Source organism: Ictalurus punctatus, chromosome 11, assembly GCF_001660625.3.
Source record: "Ictalurus punctatus breed USDA103 chromosome 11, Coco_2.0, whole genome shotgun sequence".
Classification (NCBI taxonomy): Eukaryota; Metazoa; Chordata; class Actinopteri; order Siluriformes; family Ictaluridae; genus Ictalurus; species Ictalurus punctatus.
Window position 1 is genome coordinate 12,842,569 of NC_030426.2, and position 18,615 is coordinate 12,861,183.

The 18,615-nt window shown below is 37.0% G+C and overlaps 2 protein-coding genes across 14 annotated transcripts in view; both read right to left on the reverse strand.

Annotated features, from left to right (window-relative positions):
• Positions 1-116: 116 nt before the first annotated feature.
• cplane2 (ciliogenesis and planar polarity effector 2) lies at positions 117-5,820 on the reverse strand. The gene is made up of 5 exons (XM_017479242.3): positions 5,550-5,820; positions 3,170-3,322; positions 2,780-2,904; positions 2,139-2,275; positions 117-1,784 (listed from the first exon to the last, which is right to left on the reverse strand). The coding sequence occupies exons 1-5, from the start codon at positions 5,656-5,658 to the stop codon at positions 1,556-1,558; spliced, it is 753 nt and encodes a 250-aa protein (XP_017334731.1). The 5' UTR covers positions 5,659-5,820; the 3' UTR covers positions 117-1,555.
• A 2,557-nt stretch (positions 5,821-8,377) lies between these two features.
• Positions 8,378-18,615, reverse strand: part of cadpsb (Ca2+-dependent activator protein for secretion b) — an 84,219-nt gene continuing 73,981 nt past the window's right edge. For all 13 annotated transcript variants that reach the window (XM_053683786.1, XM_053683780.1, XM_053683779.1 and 10 more), the window contains 8 exons: positions 18,196-18,351; positions 17,840-17,987; positions 16,894-16,968; positions 16,683-16,766; positions 16,511-16,543; positions 16,310-16,417; positions 12,158-12,262; positions 8,378-9,712 (listed from right to left, as the gene is read on the reverse strand). In XM_053683786.1, coding sequence (XP_053539761.1) covers positions 9,536-9,712; positions 12,158-12,262; positions 16,310-16,417; positions 16,511-16,543; positions 16,683-16,766; positions 16,894-16,968; positions 17,840-17,987; positions 18,196-18,351 — 886 coding nt within the window. In that variant the 3' untranslated portion in view covers positions 8,378-9,535. The remainder of the gene's footprint in view (positions 9,713-12,157; positions 12,263-16,309; positions 16,418-16,510; positions 16,544-16,682; positions 16,767-16,893; positions 16,969-17,839; positions 17,988-18,195; positions 18,352-18,615) is intronic.

Here is an 18,615-nt window from a genome sequence, read left to right on the forward strand (position 1 = left end):
TCTTTTTTCTTTATCTGATTTAGATAATCTAGATTAATATGCTTAATTAATTAAAATAATTATGCATCATTATTTTGGCATTTGGCTGTGCTAATTAAGAATGACAAATTTAATGTATTTTTATTTATAACATTGTTACACTTATATAATATGTAGGCTATAAATATGTTTAATGTTCATACACATTCTTCAGTTATTTCAAACGATAAGTAAATATCTGTTGTTCAACATAGACAACTTTATTATGTAGTTGATTTGGAAAAGAAACAAAAAAAATTAGACCCATTCATCAATACTTGTGTTCATGGTCAGATGTCAGAATTAGTTGAGGTAGCTTTTTTAAAAAAATTAAAAATTCATAATATTGTTGTACATTGCACTGTCAAGTTAGATTATTGAACACAATTTGAACTGCATCACTTAAGCTTATGCTGCATTCAACTAAAACAATTATGATCTCTGACTAGGAAAAACCAAAGAAAACATGGAATTCCTAGTCGGAAAGGTCCCATAGACCCAGAGTTCAGCACATGACATCAAATCAACATGGCTGCTCACAGTATCAATAGTAAACAAACCAGCAGTTCTTTACTATTAAATGAGTCATACTGTACATACTAGTATTTGCTTTAGAACAATCAACAGACAGACACATTAGTTTGTTAACTCTAACACTTACAGTATATGTAACATATACAGTTCACTGTTTTGAGGAGGTAATACATCACTCATATCACTAATGTAGTTGGCTAGATTGTTGCTGTTTCCCACTTTGCAGCTTGAACACATGGAGGTCGAAAATGTCGTCATTCTGACTTCCCACTTAGAATGGTCTATACACTTTTATATTATAATGATATTACTTAAGGAGGGCACAGTGGTGTAGCAGGTAGTGCTGCAGGTTCACACTCCAGGCTTCCTAATTTATTCCTTATTGCTTGTGAAGCTTCATATATTCTCCCTGTGTCCATGTGGGTTTCCTCCAGGTGCTCCACTTTCCTATCACCTCCCAAAACATACCCCATGTGTGAATGTGTGTGTGCATGGTGCCCTGAGATAGACTGATGTCACAGTGAGGGTATATTCCCATCTCATGCCCAAAGTTTCCAGGATAGGCTCCACTGTGACCGATATGTCGTAGGGGAGTCTAGAGCCTATCCCAGAGAACTCGAAGAACAAGACAGTGGACAACTTGGACAGGGTGTCTCACACCACGGACAATTTGGAAATGCCAATCGGCCTACAATGCATGCCTTTGGACTGGGGGAGGAAACTGGAGTATCCGGAGGGATTCGAACCCCAAACCCAGGAGGTGTGAGCCAAACGTGCTAACCACTAAGCCACCATGCCCCTGTCAATGAATATGTGATTCTTAAATTGACAATGTTTTTGTTGAATTTTGTACTAGTGCAAAGCATATATGAATGAGGTATGTAATAATATAGTAAAGGTCTTTTTCGAGATTATTTTCATCTGTGAGTTGAATTCCTAGAAAGTCTATAATGGATTCAGTGTCTAACATGATGGCAATCAGTGTGCTGTTAAAAATGTGAGCTTATACGATAATTTCTGGGCCAATGTGTCCTGGGTAGGATGGTACTGAAGTGGAGGCATGCATACAGTCCTGGTGCCAGAGGTTTTCTGCCAAGGCATTTAAAAGAAGTGAGATTTCACCAAAGCCTCCGCTCACATCGCCTCCAACCCGAAACACTGGCACACCCCACACCTCCTCAAAGCGTGTGATGTCACTCTCGGTTACATCTGTGTGCATAAATAAGTCAAATCTATACAGTTAAGGTCTATATGTGTAACCCAATGTACATCAGAACATGCAGAGTTAGAAATGAGCACTACACAGTCATGAGCACTGTTAAATACAGACATATAAGCTTTTCATGAAGATAACACAAATGGATTTTACTGAATGCTCAATTTCTCAGCACGTACTATAGGAATGAAATAATAACCCTAACTATCACAGCATTGTTGTCAACATACTTAACACATCTGAGCATGGTTTAAAATGAAATTGTAATAAACATTTCTTAACAATACAGCGATACTGAGATACTGTGCTCAGCTAACAAAAACCCTAATCTGACAATTAAGTGTTCATATCAGCTTTGTTTAAAGGATACTTGGTCCCAACCACCAATCTGACGAGTCGGTCTGATGGCTCTGTGATCCGAGACATTTGATTGGAAAGATCCTCAAAAGATCCTCGGTCGGTGAAGGAGAACAGGAAGAGAATAGCATCCACATGTTCCTTACATGACTGTTCAAAAATCAGTGACTAAAAGTTAGGTCTCAAAGTAAACACAGTATATACAGTATATCATGTACAACCCCAATTCCAAAAAAAGTTGGGACGCAATGATTTGGAAATCTCATAATCCCATGTGGTGTTATTCACAATAGAACACAGAAAACATATCAAATGTTTAAATTGAGCAAATGCACAATTTTAAGGAAAAGGTAATTTTGAATTTGATGGCCACAACACATCTCAAAAAAGTTGGGACGGAGGAAAAAAAAAGCTGGAAGAAAGTGTTACTAAGAAAAAACAGTTGGAGGAACATTATCTTAGAGAGGCAGAGTCTCTCAGAAGTAAAGATAGGATGGAATCTGGATGGAAGCATATGTTGCTCTAAAACCGAAATAACCTTTCAGCATTGATGGTGCCTTTCCAGAGGTGCAAATTGCAAAATGTTCCTCCAGATGTTTCTTTTTAGAATTTGGAAATTTTTTGGAATTTGGTTGTACTAAAAGATATAGTCACCGGCAGCATGTGGTCAAATCTGCGCATGGCACTCTCGCCACAGTCCCAGAGCTGGAAGTGGAAGAAAAGCATGCGGCCACTCTCCCTCAGCTTCACAGGCCAAAACACCCCACATGTCTCCATGCCTAAAGAGGTTATAATTTATGGGTTTTACAATTCATTACACTGGTCAAGTAACCACAAATATGAATTATGTTCAGAATTAACGGTGTATAATAACATAAGAATTCAAGAGTGTTGCAACTACAAACTGAGTCTTTCTATAATGGTATCCCATAATTTATTTAATTATTTCTATGGATAAAGTTCTCAACTAGTGCTCTGTCATATTTCAAATGTATTCACATCGTGAGGCTTAAACTTATAAACTTTGAAACTCAAGACATGTACCTGTGGTTTCATAGTGTATCTTGGGCATGTCTAGACCAGCAAGACGAGCAGCTAGAGCTGTTTTTCCCACTCCACTTTTTCCTGACAGGAACACTTTATAGCGAACTATGTCTGCTTTCAAATGTGGAGGCATCACTGGAGCTTCCAAGAGGCCTAAAATGAAATATGAATGTTAGTAAACACTCTCTAGTGATCTATTAGTTTTTGTGCGATTGTGAGTGGGTAGCATGCTGGTGCATTGTATAACGTTGCAGTCACACAGCTCCAGGGTCCCCAGTTCAATCCTGAGCTGGGTTGCTGAAGTTTTTGTGCATGTTCTTCTCATGTTTAAATGGCTTTCCTCGTATGGTTATGGAAGATGAATGAATACATAAACATTTCTAATAAACTGCTCACATCTGTAGCTATAAGTCATTACATACTATGAAACTGAGTTAATGACATTGCTTAATTAATATCCAGTGCCCAGTTGTTCAAAAAGGTTCATCTGGATCAGAATGATCCTATGTTTTGCTATCCAGGATCAAGCAATCCATCTTAATTTTGTGTTTGGTTTTTCAAAGCACCACTGGACTGAATCATCCTGATCCAGATACAAACCTTTCAAGATGAGCAAATCCGGATTACTAGAGCTCTAAATCGGACTACACATCACAGTGTAGGCTATTAGCTATGTAAAGAACAACAGGTAGATTAGCCAGCATGGGGTCACTTTAAGTGTTTTTATTTGAAGGGATACAAAACAGCACAAACAATACAAACATCCTGTCATGGTCCCCGTGGACAATTCCATCTTTGGCCACTAGAGGGCCCCCGGACTGCCTTTGCAGAACAACATCATCTGTGTCTCCTTCTAGTTCGTGTCTTAACCATTCTCATGTGTTTTCATTTTCTTGATTGGGTGCTGTATTTAAGTTGCCTGTTTTTCCCTCCTCAGTTGCTGGTACATTAATTTTTTGTCAGGTCATGTTTGGGATTGGTTTTTATGCACTGTACTTTGATTATTTAACACTTTTTCCTATGGTTTATTTTTTTGCAGTTCCTATGTTTCTGATAATGCCTGTTCCTAGTGTGTCTTCCATCGGGGGTTCTGAAATCAGTTTAGATCATGTAATACAATCTTGCTTTTGATTTGGATCAAACCTTCAGTATGTTTTGTTCAAAACTTTTCAGTAGGATTGGGATACCGGTTACACAAAAAATCTTATTCTGATCCCAGCAGAAGGGTGGATTCAGGGAGGATTTCAGGAACAAAACGTAATAACTTTAAAACTGGTCAAATAATACAATGTTTGGATCATGTAATATATACATTTGTTTATATTTTGCACTTGATTTATTTAATGTTACAGTCATAAAGTATACATTAGGCTACCAATTAAGCCTTTCATTGCAGTACAGTAAGAAATAAAGATTTTGTCCTCATAAATAATTCCCCAAACAGCTGTCAACATCAAACACAAATAATATATTTAATTTTAACTGTCACTTGTCACAGTATGTTAATTACAATGACCCAATCATCAGAGATGAACCAGTCAAAAGTAGTTTGTAACAATTCCATCCCTTATTTCTCTACACACATGAAGAACGTTCTTATTTTGTTAACTGTTGGACATTTAGACTTTTATGATTTAAAACATATTCCCAAAAATTGTGAATAATGTTTGTATTTATTTGTTGTGGGTCAGATACAGGGTCTGACTGTTTAAAAGAAACTGAAAAAGGAAGGGGATGTTTGTATTGTGTATTGTGTTATTGTGCTGTTTTCAGTCTCTTCAAATAAAAACACTTAAAGTGATCCCATTCTGGTTAATCCACCTGTTGTTCTTTACATAGCTAGTACCCTACACTGTGATATGTAGTCTGATTTAGAGCACTAGTCATCCAGATCTGGTCATCCTGAAAAGTTTGTATCTGGATCAGGGATCCAATCCAATGGTTCTTTGAAGAACCGACACAAGAGATACACAAAAGATGGATTACTTGCTCCTGGATAGCAAAACATGAGACTTTCAAATCCGAATCATTCTGATCTGGATTAAACTTTTTGAACAACTCTAGTGGAAAGCCTTCCCAGATGAATGAAGGTTATTATAACAACAAAGAGGGGACTACATCTGGAACAAGATGTTCAAAAAGCACATATTGGTGTGATGGTCAGTTGTCCACAAACATATCGTGTAGATAGACAGATAGATAAAAATGAAATAAAATAAAAAACAAAATACGATACTCTTCCCAGTTCTGTTTAGTCAAATGTCCCATACAGAGATGCATTCAAACTAAAATGCAGTCTGGATAATCACGTGACAAACGTACAGACCAATAATCGAGTCGTCTTCATGGTATCCATGGAGATACCACGACAGTAACGTACCGAATTTTCTCCGCTTTTTGTTGTGCAGTATCTTGCTGAAAAATTCCCGGCTTTCAGGGCTTCGATGCCAGTCTGACACCATTATCGACCCTGCAGCTATATAGGCCATTAAACTATTCTGATTAAAACAGCTGATAAATCAGCCCACAAACTCAGCCAAAACGCCCCAAGGAAGCGCTCCACGTTGGGAAGGAAGCCACTGTAAGCACGCCTATATTATATATCAAAATAAAAGTCCAAACCTATATTAAAAATGTCCATTAGAGACGGAATGCACTACAAATCACTACAAGAGCGAGTAAGGTAATACGGTAACAACATTTAAATGTGAGCAATACTACACTACTATGGCAGCATACTTTTATACGTCAAAAAGTATATGCATACAAACTATATATATAGATATAAATGAAAACAGACACCAAATTTTCCTCTGAATACATTATTAATGAGAATGTATAACTGACATTTGGAAAAACTCAAAAGCAACCATACAGTTGGCAAACAACTGATTCAATGTCCAACATATTTCATCTATTGTTCCCTAGAGCAAATACTCTGCTCTCATGGATATCATACAATTGCAAACACAACACAGGTTTATATAAAAAAAATCTTTGTTAAATATAGGTGTGCAACAATTACTGGCACCCCTATGAATTCATATGAGAAAAATATATTTGAAGTATATTCCCACTGATATTTTTTGTACACCTGGGTGACTAGGAAGAGGAAATTGTTCAACCATGACTTCCTGTTTCACAGGGGTATAAATAGGAGGTAACAGATAGGCCAATTTCCCTTAGTCATTCATAAAAATGGGTAAGACCAAGGAATATAGCTGTGATGTGCAGCAAAAGGTTCTTCAGCTTCACAAATTGGGAAGTGGTTATAAGAAAATTGAAACATTGAAAATGCCCATTTCCACCATCAGGGCAATAATTGAGAAGTTCCAGTCAACTGGAAATGTTATGAATCAACCTGGAATTGGACATGTGTCTATATTGTCTCAACAGACTGTGAAGAGGATGGTTCAGGTGGCCAAAAAATCTCCAAGGATCACAGCTTGAGAATTACAGAAGTTAGTTGCATCTTGGGATCAGAAAGTCTACAAAACTACAATCCGAAGTCACCTACACCACCACAAGTTGTTTGGAAGGGTTTCAAGATAAAAGCCTCTACTCTCATCCAAAAACAAACTCAAGCATCTTCAGTTTGCCAGACACTACTGGAACGTCAAATGGGATCGGGTTCTATGGTCCATGTAAATGAAACCAAATGAAACCAAAATAGAGCTTTTGGCAATAAACACCAGAGGTGGTTTTGGTGCACACAAAGAGGTAGCCATATGGAAAAGTACCTCATGCCCACGGTTAAATATGGTGGTGGCTCTTTAATGTTTTGGGGCTGTTTTTCTGCCAGTGGACATGGACATTTTGTTACATGGCATCATGGCATCATGGACTCTATCAAATATCAACAGATATTAAAGGAAAACCTGACTGCCTCTGCCAGAAAGCTTAAAATTGGCCGTGTTCGGATCTTCCAGCAAGACAGTGATCCAAAATATACATCAAAATCAACACAAAAATGGTTTACTGACCACAAAATCAATGTCCTGCCATGACCATCCCAGTCCACTGACTTAGAAAACATGTGGGGTGAACTGAAGAGGAGAGTCCACCAGTGTGGACCTTGAAATTTTAAGGATCTGGAGAGAGGGATGGTCTCAGATCCCTTGTCATGTATTCCCCAACCTCATCAGGCATTATAGGAGAAGACTCAGAGCTGTTAACTTGGCAAAGGGAGGTATCACAAAGGGTGCCAATAATTGTGGCACACCTATATTAATTTTTTTCCATAAACCTGTGTTTTGTTTGTAATTGTTTGATATCCGTGAAAGCAGAGTATTTTTGTGAATTTTATGAACAAAAAATATAAAGGTTAAACAATAAAGACGATTTTTCACAGCCTTCATTGCTCATATTTACCAAGGGTACCAATATTAGTAGTGGGCACTGTATACACACACACACACACACACACACACACACACACACCCCTCCCAGTTGGATGCATTTCTCTGTAAATTGGCAGATAGAATGTTTCTGTAAACTTCTGAATTCATTCGGCTGCTACCATCATGACTTACATTATCAATAGAGATTAGTGAGCCAGTTTCAGCCAGTTTCCATGCAAGCCCAAGCCATGACACTTCCTCCACCATGCTTGACTGATGAGCTTCTATATTTTGGTTCATGAACAGATCATTTCGTTCTCCACACTTTGGTAGAGGTTAATCTTGGTTTATGAACTTTTGTGAACTTCTGTATTTCTTTGTAAATTCCAATCTGGCCTTCTGATCCTTTGTGATACCTTCATTCCTGCCATGTGGAGGTTGTTGGTGATGTCACTGACTGCTTGAAACACTTGTCAGTCATGTTCCAATATTTTTGGTCTCTTGAAAATTAATGGGTTCAAACTAAAGGTGCCATGTTCTAAGTTGTTTAACACATCTAGATGTAATTATCAGGAAATGAAAGCTGAAATTCTGATCTATCGTCTTATATTCTTATTTTGATCTTAAACCCAAATGTCTTCAGTGTATAGAAAAACAACAGAATTGGCCTTGGTATTCCAATACTTTTGGAGCATAAACCAAATCCATAGAATGTCTTGTTGGTGCCTGCAAGTGCTTAAATGTGCTTTTAATTAAAAACATAACCCATTTGCCTTTTGTGTTAGAGCTCATGTATGTTATCGTCAGACTGAATGGATTGACAATAAAATGTAAAACTGTTTTAAATCACGCAAACAGAGGCACTGAGCATATTTGTACAGTTATATTTATTGAGAGGCCACAGCTCTTGCATATAACAACTGTTGGCTTTGATAAGGCAAACGCAAGAATGAATCCACCAGCTAACTGACACAAAAAAGAAAAACATAGAGCTTTTGGAGAAGGTGGAACCCACAGGCATGCAGTGATGGCTCAGAGTGCAATGTACAGCTGTGTATATACAAAACAATAGTGAGACCCCCCAGAATGGCACATATCCCTGGCTATGTAAGTAATAACCTAAAAGATTGTTTTGAATAGAACATAAAAACCAAAAAGGCAAGAATCGCTTTACTTTGTAAAAGTTAAACTGAACAAAAATATATTATTTGGTAGTCATTCCTGACATGTAAATAAAAGACGTCTCCAATGAGATATCAAAATGGAGCTAAGAGAATATTGCCTTTCTAGAACACCAATTCATATTAGTTTTAAGATGAAGGTGAGACAATGTCTTGTTGGTGAAATGCGACTTAAGATTCTTGGAAGAGCCACAGAGCCTCAGCACAAGTAAAAAAAAAAAATTGTTACATTTCTTCTTTTTTTTTATGAGAATGTGCAGACACAGAGGACATTTACAGTTAACAACTTTTAACTTAAGTACAGAGGTTCATTTTCAGTTTTAAAGCAGTTGGCATCCACTTTATAAACAGACAAGACAAAGAAAAGGATCCATACACTCATCTTTTACGACAATGTAACATTAATGTATGTAAGAGTACGTCAAAGAAGCGCCATATATGTTATCGCATTGGACAGGGACACACCTAATAATCTCACTCGACATTGTCAAACAAATGGTACTCCATATTGCTTAGGAACACAGAAATAAATCCCCAAATAAATTAGTCCAAAAAAATCTGTTTTTTTTCCATTCTTTATTATATATCATAACACAGCTAAAATTGTCAGTCATGTTCTTTATAACTCTTTAACATTTCTTTTTACTCGTTATAATTACTAGCTTTTTCTTGACTTTAGCTCTGTTTGTGGGCATATCGAGCAGATGATGGGAGGTCCTAGGGTGGCTAACTGGAGTAATCAGAATGGGTACATGCATCTTCTGTTACCAGGCTATGGGGAAAGGGGAGAGTGGTGTAGGGGTCAGAGAGGCTCAGGTTTAGAGCACACCACGTGGCTTGGATCTCTAATCATCCTCTTCATCCTCTTCATCGCTGTCCTTCATGGTAATGCCCTGCATGCCTCCCTCTCGGACCGAGGCAGTGGCTTCTTCCAGGGTGAGTCGGTTCCGTACCGTATCGTACATCTTGCTGTTCAGCGTTGAGTCCAGAACGCCTTGCAGCCTAAAATCTCGATATTTTTTCTACAACGCACACAAAAGTCAAATACTACTGAACACACTGAACAAGACAGATCTTTAATGATAATATATTTCTACAAGTATTTCATATATATTTAAATATTATTATTATTATTATTATTATTAATATTATTATTATTATTATTTTCTGACCAGTTGTGTTCCTCGTGATCCTTTAACCATTTATTTGTTGATTTATTTGTTTGGGATCTTGATGAAAGCTCAAAATATCACCTAACATCCTGGCAGAGGCAACCAGGTTTAGACTGAAATATACTGATACTAGGCAGAATTTATGATGCTTTCATAACTACTAATGTCCCCCCCCCCAATATCCATTACCTAGCTTCTAACAACCATTTTTCTTTATACTGTTGGCTGTCCCTATGATGATGGATGGCAACGGGATTTTTACAGATATGCAATTTCACATTTATGCCCCTAGAAATGGTCAGAGGCACAAATAAAGTTTCTGAGAGAACCTGAGAGCAATTTTGAAATAATAAAAAAATGTTTAAATTAAATTTTAAATAATCCTTAGTGGTGTCAATAATTTAGATACATTTTTGAGAGGAAATATGATTATTTAAAACAGAAATTCTTATGAGACTTATGTTAGAGCAAAGATAAATGTTGTTTTTTTCTATTATTTGAGTAAGAATCTTGAATGAATATACAGGCATGTGAAAAAAATAAGTACACCCCATGGAAATTGTTGGGGGTTTTTTTGGACATATTTGGACAACCAAACATTTGATCCTCTTTGAAACAGTTCCTATTAATAAAGGTGTTACACTCTATCAAATGACTCATAAAACTGACATTTTGTAGTAATTTTCACAATTTAAATAAACAAAGAAACAGATCAGACCCATGTAAAAAGTAAGTATACCCCTACACTTATCACACCTTCACATCCATAAAATTAGAACCAGGTGTTCAAGATTGGGTGCCAGTGATTAGAACCTGCTTAGGGAGTGCAGGTGAAACCGGTCTTATTTATACCCTTCTCATATCTAGTGTCTGGTGTTCCCTTTGTTATTGAGGTCTTCAGAAAAAAGGTTGTCGATGCCTATGAGTCTGGCAAGGACTTTAAAAAGATCTACAAATTATTTGAAATACATCATTTCACTGTAAGGAAAATAATGTACAAATGGTGCAAATTTCAAACGACTGACAATTTGTCCAGGACTCACCGTCCCAGCAAATTCAGCCCAAGAGCAGACCATCTGATGCAAAAAGCAGTCTCCAAGAACCCCACAATTTTATCACAGGATCTGCTAGTAAGTCTTGCAGCTGTTGGTGTCAAAGTGCATGCTTCTACAATCAGAAATAGATTGCACAAATTTGACCTGCATGGGAGGTGTGTCAGGAAAAATCCTTTGTCAGACTATATTTACCAATGAGCATATAGGCAAAGACCAGGCCTTTTGGAGTAATCTGCTCTGGACAGACGAATTAAAGATAGATTTATTTGGCCACAGTAACAGCAGACATGTTTGGCACAGACCAAAGACAGCTTTTCAGGAGAAGCACCTCATACCAGCTGTGAATCACGGTGGTGGAAATGTTATGGTTTGGGGTTGCTTCGCTGCCTCAGGGACTGCAATCAGCTTGTATTCACTGATTCAACTATGAATTCTGAATTATATCAAAGAGTGCTTGAAGATAATGTGAGGCCATAAGTTGAAGTTGAACCAAAAGTGGACTTTTCAACAGGATAATGATCCTAAGCACACTAGCAAATCCACCAAGGAATGGATCAAAAAGAAGAAATGGAGGGTTATGGAATGGCCTAGTCAAAGCCCCGATTTGAATCCCATTAAAATGATGTGGGGGGATGTGAAACAGGCAGTACATGCAATAAAACACTCAAACATCTTGCAACTGAAAGAATATTGCATGGAAGAGTGGTCACAAAATTCCATCAAGCCGATGCCACAGACTGGTGGACAATTATGCAAAACGCCTACAAGAAGTTATTTCGGCAATACTAGCTTCTGAGGCCAAGGGTGTACTTTTTCCTCAGAACAATATCACATCTATTGATATTTCTATTGAATAAATGATTGAAAAAGCTATTTTTCCTTGTGGTTTTGTTCAAGTATATCAACTTTATTAATGGGCACTGTTTCAAAGGTGATCAAATATATGCTTGCCCAAATATGTCAAAAAAGCCAACAATTTCCATGGAGTGTACTTATTTTTTCCCATCTATTGATTTATATGACCATTTTATCATCTAATCTTTAGCAAATATGCTAGTAATTCCAGGAATTATTAACACAAATGTATGAATATGAATAAGTAAAATTAATATTAAATAAAGCATACCAAAATACCATTCTTACTGAAACAAAGAAAAGCAGCAGAACATGCTTACTTTCCACACATGGTGTAGGAGCAGTTTTATTTAATGCAAGTACTACATTCCCATGTAAACAGTACCTTTACAATCCTGATGAGGATTTTGAGCTGGTACACATGGAGTTGTTGGTCCATTCGGTCAGTGAGCCAAGTCCCCAGCAGATTCATGGTGGCTGTATACCATTGCTGTAATGCACACAAACACAGCGTTCTCCAGCAACACACACACACACACCCACACCCACAAACGAACCCATGCAAGAGACTAGATTGTCTAGACACATAGACATATCCATTAACATTGCATACACACGCATAGATGTAGTCACATTACAGTACTCATGACTGTACGTGTATGCTCCCTCTCAGATACATACATATATACACACACCCACACACACACATCTCACACACACAACACATGCAGAGACACATATACCGGCACACACACAAAATATACAGAATGCATACCAACATAGACACAGTCACACCCTCACTTAGCACTAGGTTAGTCAGGCAATTTAAAATTAATTTACAGAGGCAGCAATATGACCATCTGCAAAAAAGTACATAAATCATGCATTAATTAATTGCATAATTAATAACAAAACAAACTGCTAACTTGTATTATTCTTAATATATATACAGCATAGTCTGAGGTCTAAAAAGTTTAGATCAGAATTATTAAGATGATTAAAATAAGGCCTAAATTATTCAGATTCTGATCCAAGGGAATTGTTCAAATGTGAGCTACAGAAACTGGTAAAATGCAAAAATTCGATTGTTTTCTGATCATTTTTGGCTGGTGCTAACAGAACTATGCTGAATGTGTTAAACAAAACCTTGAAATGAAATTATTTGTCCATGCTATCAACTTTAAACTCAAATATTCTGCAAACATCACCCAAATTCAACAAAACATTCTTCAAGTCAAAGCAGCAAACTTTAGTATGATCATAACCAGAAAACTTGGAAATCAATATATAAACGTGAGAATGAGAAGAATCTGCAGGCAAGGCGATGTGTACTGTTATCTTAAACCATGTCTATGCTTTTAAAATATCAAATATGTATAATGCAAATCTGAAAACACAGGTGCATTCGAAATCGCATAGAAAACATCTTATGTATAGTTCAAAGAGAACAGCACAGGTTTTATGTAATGGATGAAGTGATAATCCCTTATAGTGAAAGAAATAGTCAATAGCAGGATCCTGTGGAGTGAATTGGTATATTTTCGGAATTGTGATGTGTTTTTTTCATTGTAGGATTTAACACAGTGTCTAGTCAAGGTACTGTTGTAATACCTATATCAACACTTAATACCTATATTTCCTAGTTTAAATATCATTAACTCTCAGTAGCTTTCCATATTAATGCTGCATTCAGCTGCCTCTTGGTAACTCCATTTTATTTATTTATTTTTTTTACAGTATTGAAATGACGAAATCAGAGTTAATATGATCATATGGCTTGATTGAAATGCTACTCCTCATATCAAACATGTTTGTTCTGTTTTTGCTGGTGTCTGATGCAGTGGGTTGGAGCGATTTGAAATTGAAATATTTCTTCATAACTAGAGATGGCACAGATTTGATACAGGTATCACGCTGATTCCGGTAAAAAATTATGGGCAGTAAAAAAAAGAATGAATTTGGTCCCAACCTGTAACATATAGAAAATACGTTTACATAGAAAGAGACTTTTTGTTATGCGTGATTTTTATTATATTGATAAAATTTTCAATGTAAATTTTTATCTGAAAGCTATAGATGTGTGCAAGTTGTGTTTTTAGCTATGTTTTTTTCCTGCATTTTTTAAAAAAGCGTTACAGTTTTAAAAATTTATAAAGTAGTTTTTAAAGAAAGTTTTCAGTATCAGTATCTGAAAAAAAAAGGTGGAATTGTGCCATCTCTATTCATAGCATATACTGTATATTGCTTGGATATTGCTTACAAAAACATATTTGTACTCAATTTGTAAGGGCTTTACTCTTTACAACCTCAAAATAATTCTTAACTGTTCAGATTTGATAATCCTACTGAAATGTCAGTCTTATTTCCAACAATTCCAAAACACATGAACTCAGCAATGGACGGCTATTTCAATGAGTGAATCATTTGAGTGATTAATGGCTGCTTTAACCAGTAAAAGGAAAACCTATGCTGGTATTTTGCTGATTTGAATAATGATAAGATACGTGATTAGTTGAGTTAATTAGGGTTAGGTGGTTTAGTTGGTCTGCTTCAAGCAGTCAGTTGGTCCAAACGTGCAGTGCATGCAGAAGGAGCAGGTGAGTCGGTGGGCCAGTGTATGTGTGTGTGTGTGTGTGTGTGTGTGTGTGTGTGTGTGTGTGTGTGTGTGTGTGTGTGTATGATGTGAGAATTTTAGGAGGTGGAGGTCATGCTAGTAGATGTACACAGGAAGATTATTTGATTAGAAATCATGCCACTCAACAGAATGTGATCAAACAGTAGGACATCTAGAGATAAGTTCCACTTTGTTATAAAAAGAGAGTGTGGTGGTGGTGTCCTTAGGGTACAAAGAAGAGTGTATAACAGAAAGGGATGGAGTTCAAATGTGAGGAGAGAAGAGACAGAGAAAGACTGACAAGTCCAGATGAGTAAGTCTGGACTTGTCTTTAAGACACTAGTTTATCACAAATGCGTTCTTGCTTCCTGAATCGATTTGAGCACAGACCTTTAAGCTTATGCTAAATATATTATAGCACTTATGTGTGGATTTAAATGCGTTAAATAGTCTTGCCAATAGTGCTGCTTTAAGTATACTTAGCAGTAGTGATGATCCACAATTCTGGCACAAGCAAGATATTTATAGCACTTATTTAATAATCTCAAGGGGAAGGGATGTAAATTAAAGTGCATCAAAGAATAATCCATCCGTGTTTTGAGGAGCAAGCAAGTACGCACATTATGAAACAACTTGTAAAACTAACAAGCAAACAAACAAATAAATAAATAAAAACCGTTGTGATACTTAAAATAGGATATGGAAGGCTGTATGTCCCTCAGTGTCTCACAGCAATTTAAAGATTAACAATGTGTATATACTCAGAAAATGTAAAGGTACTGTGGGAAACACTTAAAGGTTTTATGTCAAACCCTCCAACAGAGTATTTCCCTAGTAGAACCCTCTGACAGAACCCATAAAGGGCCCTAGAGAATTCACCTAGGACATACAACCTCTCATTCAAATGCCCCCATATAATGAAATTGAAAATGAAAAAAGAAAAAAGAAATAAAACAGCGAAATGACAGTGGATTGTAAATGCACTTTACAATGATTGAGAAACTACAACTAAACTTAGCCAGCAATCATGCATTAGCGAAGAGTGCTTATTAATTATATTGGAAACACAGCAGAGGAAGCACACTGCACCTCTTTAAGACACACCAAACTCAGACACACACACAAACACACTGCTCTCCACCACAGACACATGCTGTGTGCCTAAATGCACTGTGCTGCATCTTGTCAAAAAATGCAACCACAAAATCAGTACAAACCTAACCATACATATTATACACACCCGCATGTGCACACACTCAGCAGCAGCTTCCATACATATAAACAACACAAATTCTAGTGGACACAGAATAAATCACCTCCCACTACACACATAGAACACTGTGTAAAACTGGAAGTCAGAAAATGATTCACAAGGGATTATTTCTAAATTTAACAGTGCTCTCCAGTTGGCATCATTATTTATATAACTTTTTATCATCTAATATCTAATACTACATTACATTACATATTGCATCACAAATATGATTCAATAGTGGCATAATAAGAATTATGGAAAAATATGCTGATAGGCAAATTTTATTATTCAAAAGATCTCATTGACTGTTTGAGAGCACTGTAGTAAATAATCCACTTGGTGGTGGTGGTAGTGACACTTTGCCTTGAGTTCTAAGAACAAAGGTCCAACAAACAGCTAATGCAACACTAGAGCACAAAGGTGCAACTGGTTGTGTATAATGCAACGCCAGAACACAGAGCGCCGAACAAGAATTCACAGTAATGAGACATTGATAAGTGAGAGACTGAGAGCCTCACGATAAGGCTAGCCTTTTTTTTTGTGTCATAATGAAAGAATTCAGAGCTCAGCACTCAAAATGTGACTTATCCCTCATATGCCCCATTGTTTTGCCACATTTTGGATGGAACCTCCCTTGTCAGGCATGGAGGAGACGGCATCTTACTTACATCAAATAACCTCTCTATATACACCTCCTCATTGACCTTATCTCGCAGTATGTCCTGAGAGTGACGAACAAAGGTCACATAGCCATCAGCAACATCCATTCCTGGCTTCTGTTGATGACAGATTGTAGAGAAATTTAGTTAGACACTCCTGTGACAAAAAAAAGCAGAGAACAATTTACACCAAAACTGTTTAATACGTACAGGGACATCCACATATTTTGATGCTGCTTTCACCTGAAAAATAAAATAGGTCAGTAGGATATCTACTGGGATAATAATAATAATAATGCTAAAAATGATAGATAGATAGATAGATAGATAGATAATCATGGTTAATACAAAAGTCATTTAATAATATGTTATTAATTCTCACCGTGAAGGAAAGGAAGGATGAGAAGAGAGTTCCCTCATCATACCTAGAGATCTTGGCTAGAACACTTTCCAGAATCACCACAAACTGCACATGTGACACAAAAACACCATATAATCCAAAACTGGTCAGTGACCATGCACCAACACAATTTGCATTATAAAATATTTACCATATTTAACACTTACAGTATGTTGGCAACTGACACATTTACCTTAGCCACCAAAATTGAAATCATATCCTTCACACTCTCTTCAATGAGGTCATCAATTTTAGAGTGATACTGTTTCTGAAAAGCAACAACACATTTACAAGCTTAAAATAAATCACTCCATAGTGAACTTTTGATAACAGCTGACGAAGTATCAGTGGTTTAGTACTTATCTCAGGGATCTGTTAAAGTTTTGATCCAAACCTTAATTTTGTTAAAAAATATATGCAGTCAAAGGCAACTTTGAGCAACTTAGAGCTACAGTGTGTCCCAAAAGTCTCCATACACCGAGGACTATGTCTGCCAACACCACGTCGGGTGTGACTCAGTCAGTATATGTTCGTGAACATCCACTCCTCGGTTGGTCAGCAACACTTCTTTTTGTCTTTTTGAATTTGTTAATAAGTTTGGCAACAGTGTTTTGTGTGATGTGTTTGCTATGTTTCCTGTTAAAGTCCATCGCAACTTTGTAACAGCTTCCCAATCCAGCCATGAGGATGATTTCAATACATTCTTCTTTTGTCAAAGTCATTCTTAAAGGCTATTCTGGAAAACTGATCATTTCTCCTAGGTATCTCCTATGTACTTTTGGGACACCCTGTATTTTAAAAATTTGTAATCTCAGTGTAATGTTACTTTATTTGGCTTCCTGTCCATTTTAGAACAAACTCAAAACATATTTTTATTCATTAGCATTTGGAGAGCACTGATACTGAGTGTGTGAGTGGAATATTTGTGGATGTCTGTAGCTGTTATAATGTTGTAAATCACTGCTTTAAATAACACTGTAAATGGTTCAACACAAGCTTCGTTTTTACGTGCTTTAGAAATGAAATATACTTATTTACTATAGTACTATATCTTTAATTTTGGTCCTTTGCATTTTTCAGCCAGACAGAACAATCAGATAGATCTTTTTTTATTAGATTAGATTAGACCTTTTTATTACCTCCTGGCCCATCTCCATGGCACACAGTTTAGCTGACTGGTCCTTGGCATCCACCATCACGTTGAACATGGTGCATAAGGAGAGTGGGATGCGGAAATCTGTAGAACGGCTACCCTTGGTCACCTTGGATTCAAATGCTGCCCTGGTGCTAAAGAGAGGTGGCCAGAAGGGTATTATTTTCCACCACAATATGAAGACAAGTGTGCATCCATGATAAGTTGGTGCAGACTTAGTTTAGTGTGTTGCAGGTGTGGTAGGTTTATTTCACTTATTTAATTTTCACCAGCTGTTCAGATAATGACATAGTGGATATCAAGTCTTTGCAGCTTTCATTTTCAAACTCAACATGCATATACCGTTTAACACAGGATTCAATCATGTCGCTGGACATGAGCTTCATCCGGTTTTCTAGGTGCTTGGCAAACTCTTCCTCAGGCCAGTGCAGGTCTCTGATGAATGTCTGCAGGGCATCCAGCTTCCAGAACAGATCCTCTGATGTCCCCGAGCCATTACTGCCAGGCACAGTGACACATCACAGGTAAAGGGTCAGAGACTTTGCTAACAGGCAAAAGGGTGGCACTATCTCTATGACTCTACTCATTTACATCATATGTTTCTCTGATTATTTTATGCATACACTGACTGATAGTACACATCTGGTTAATACCCAGGGATGACTTTCACATGTTCAGTCAGTGTATGGTAAAACACAGACACATCAATAACCTCGCACAATTGCGTGGTTATTCAACCCTTGAGAGGGTCTTAAATCATGC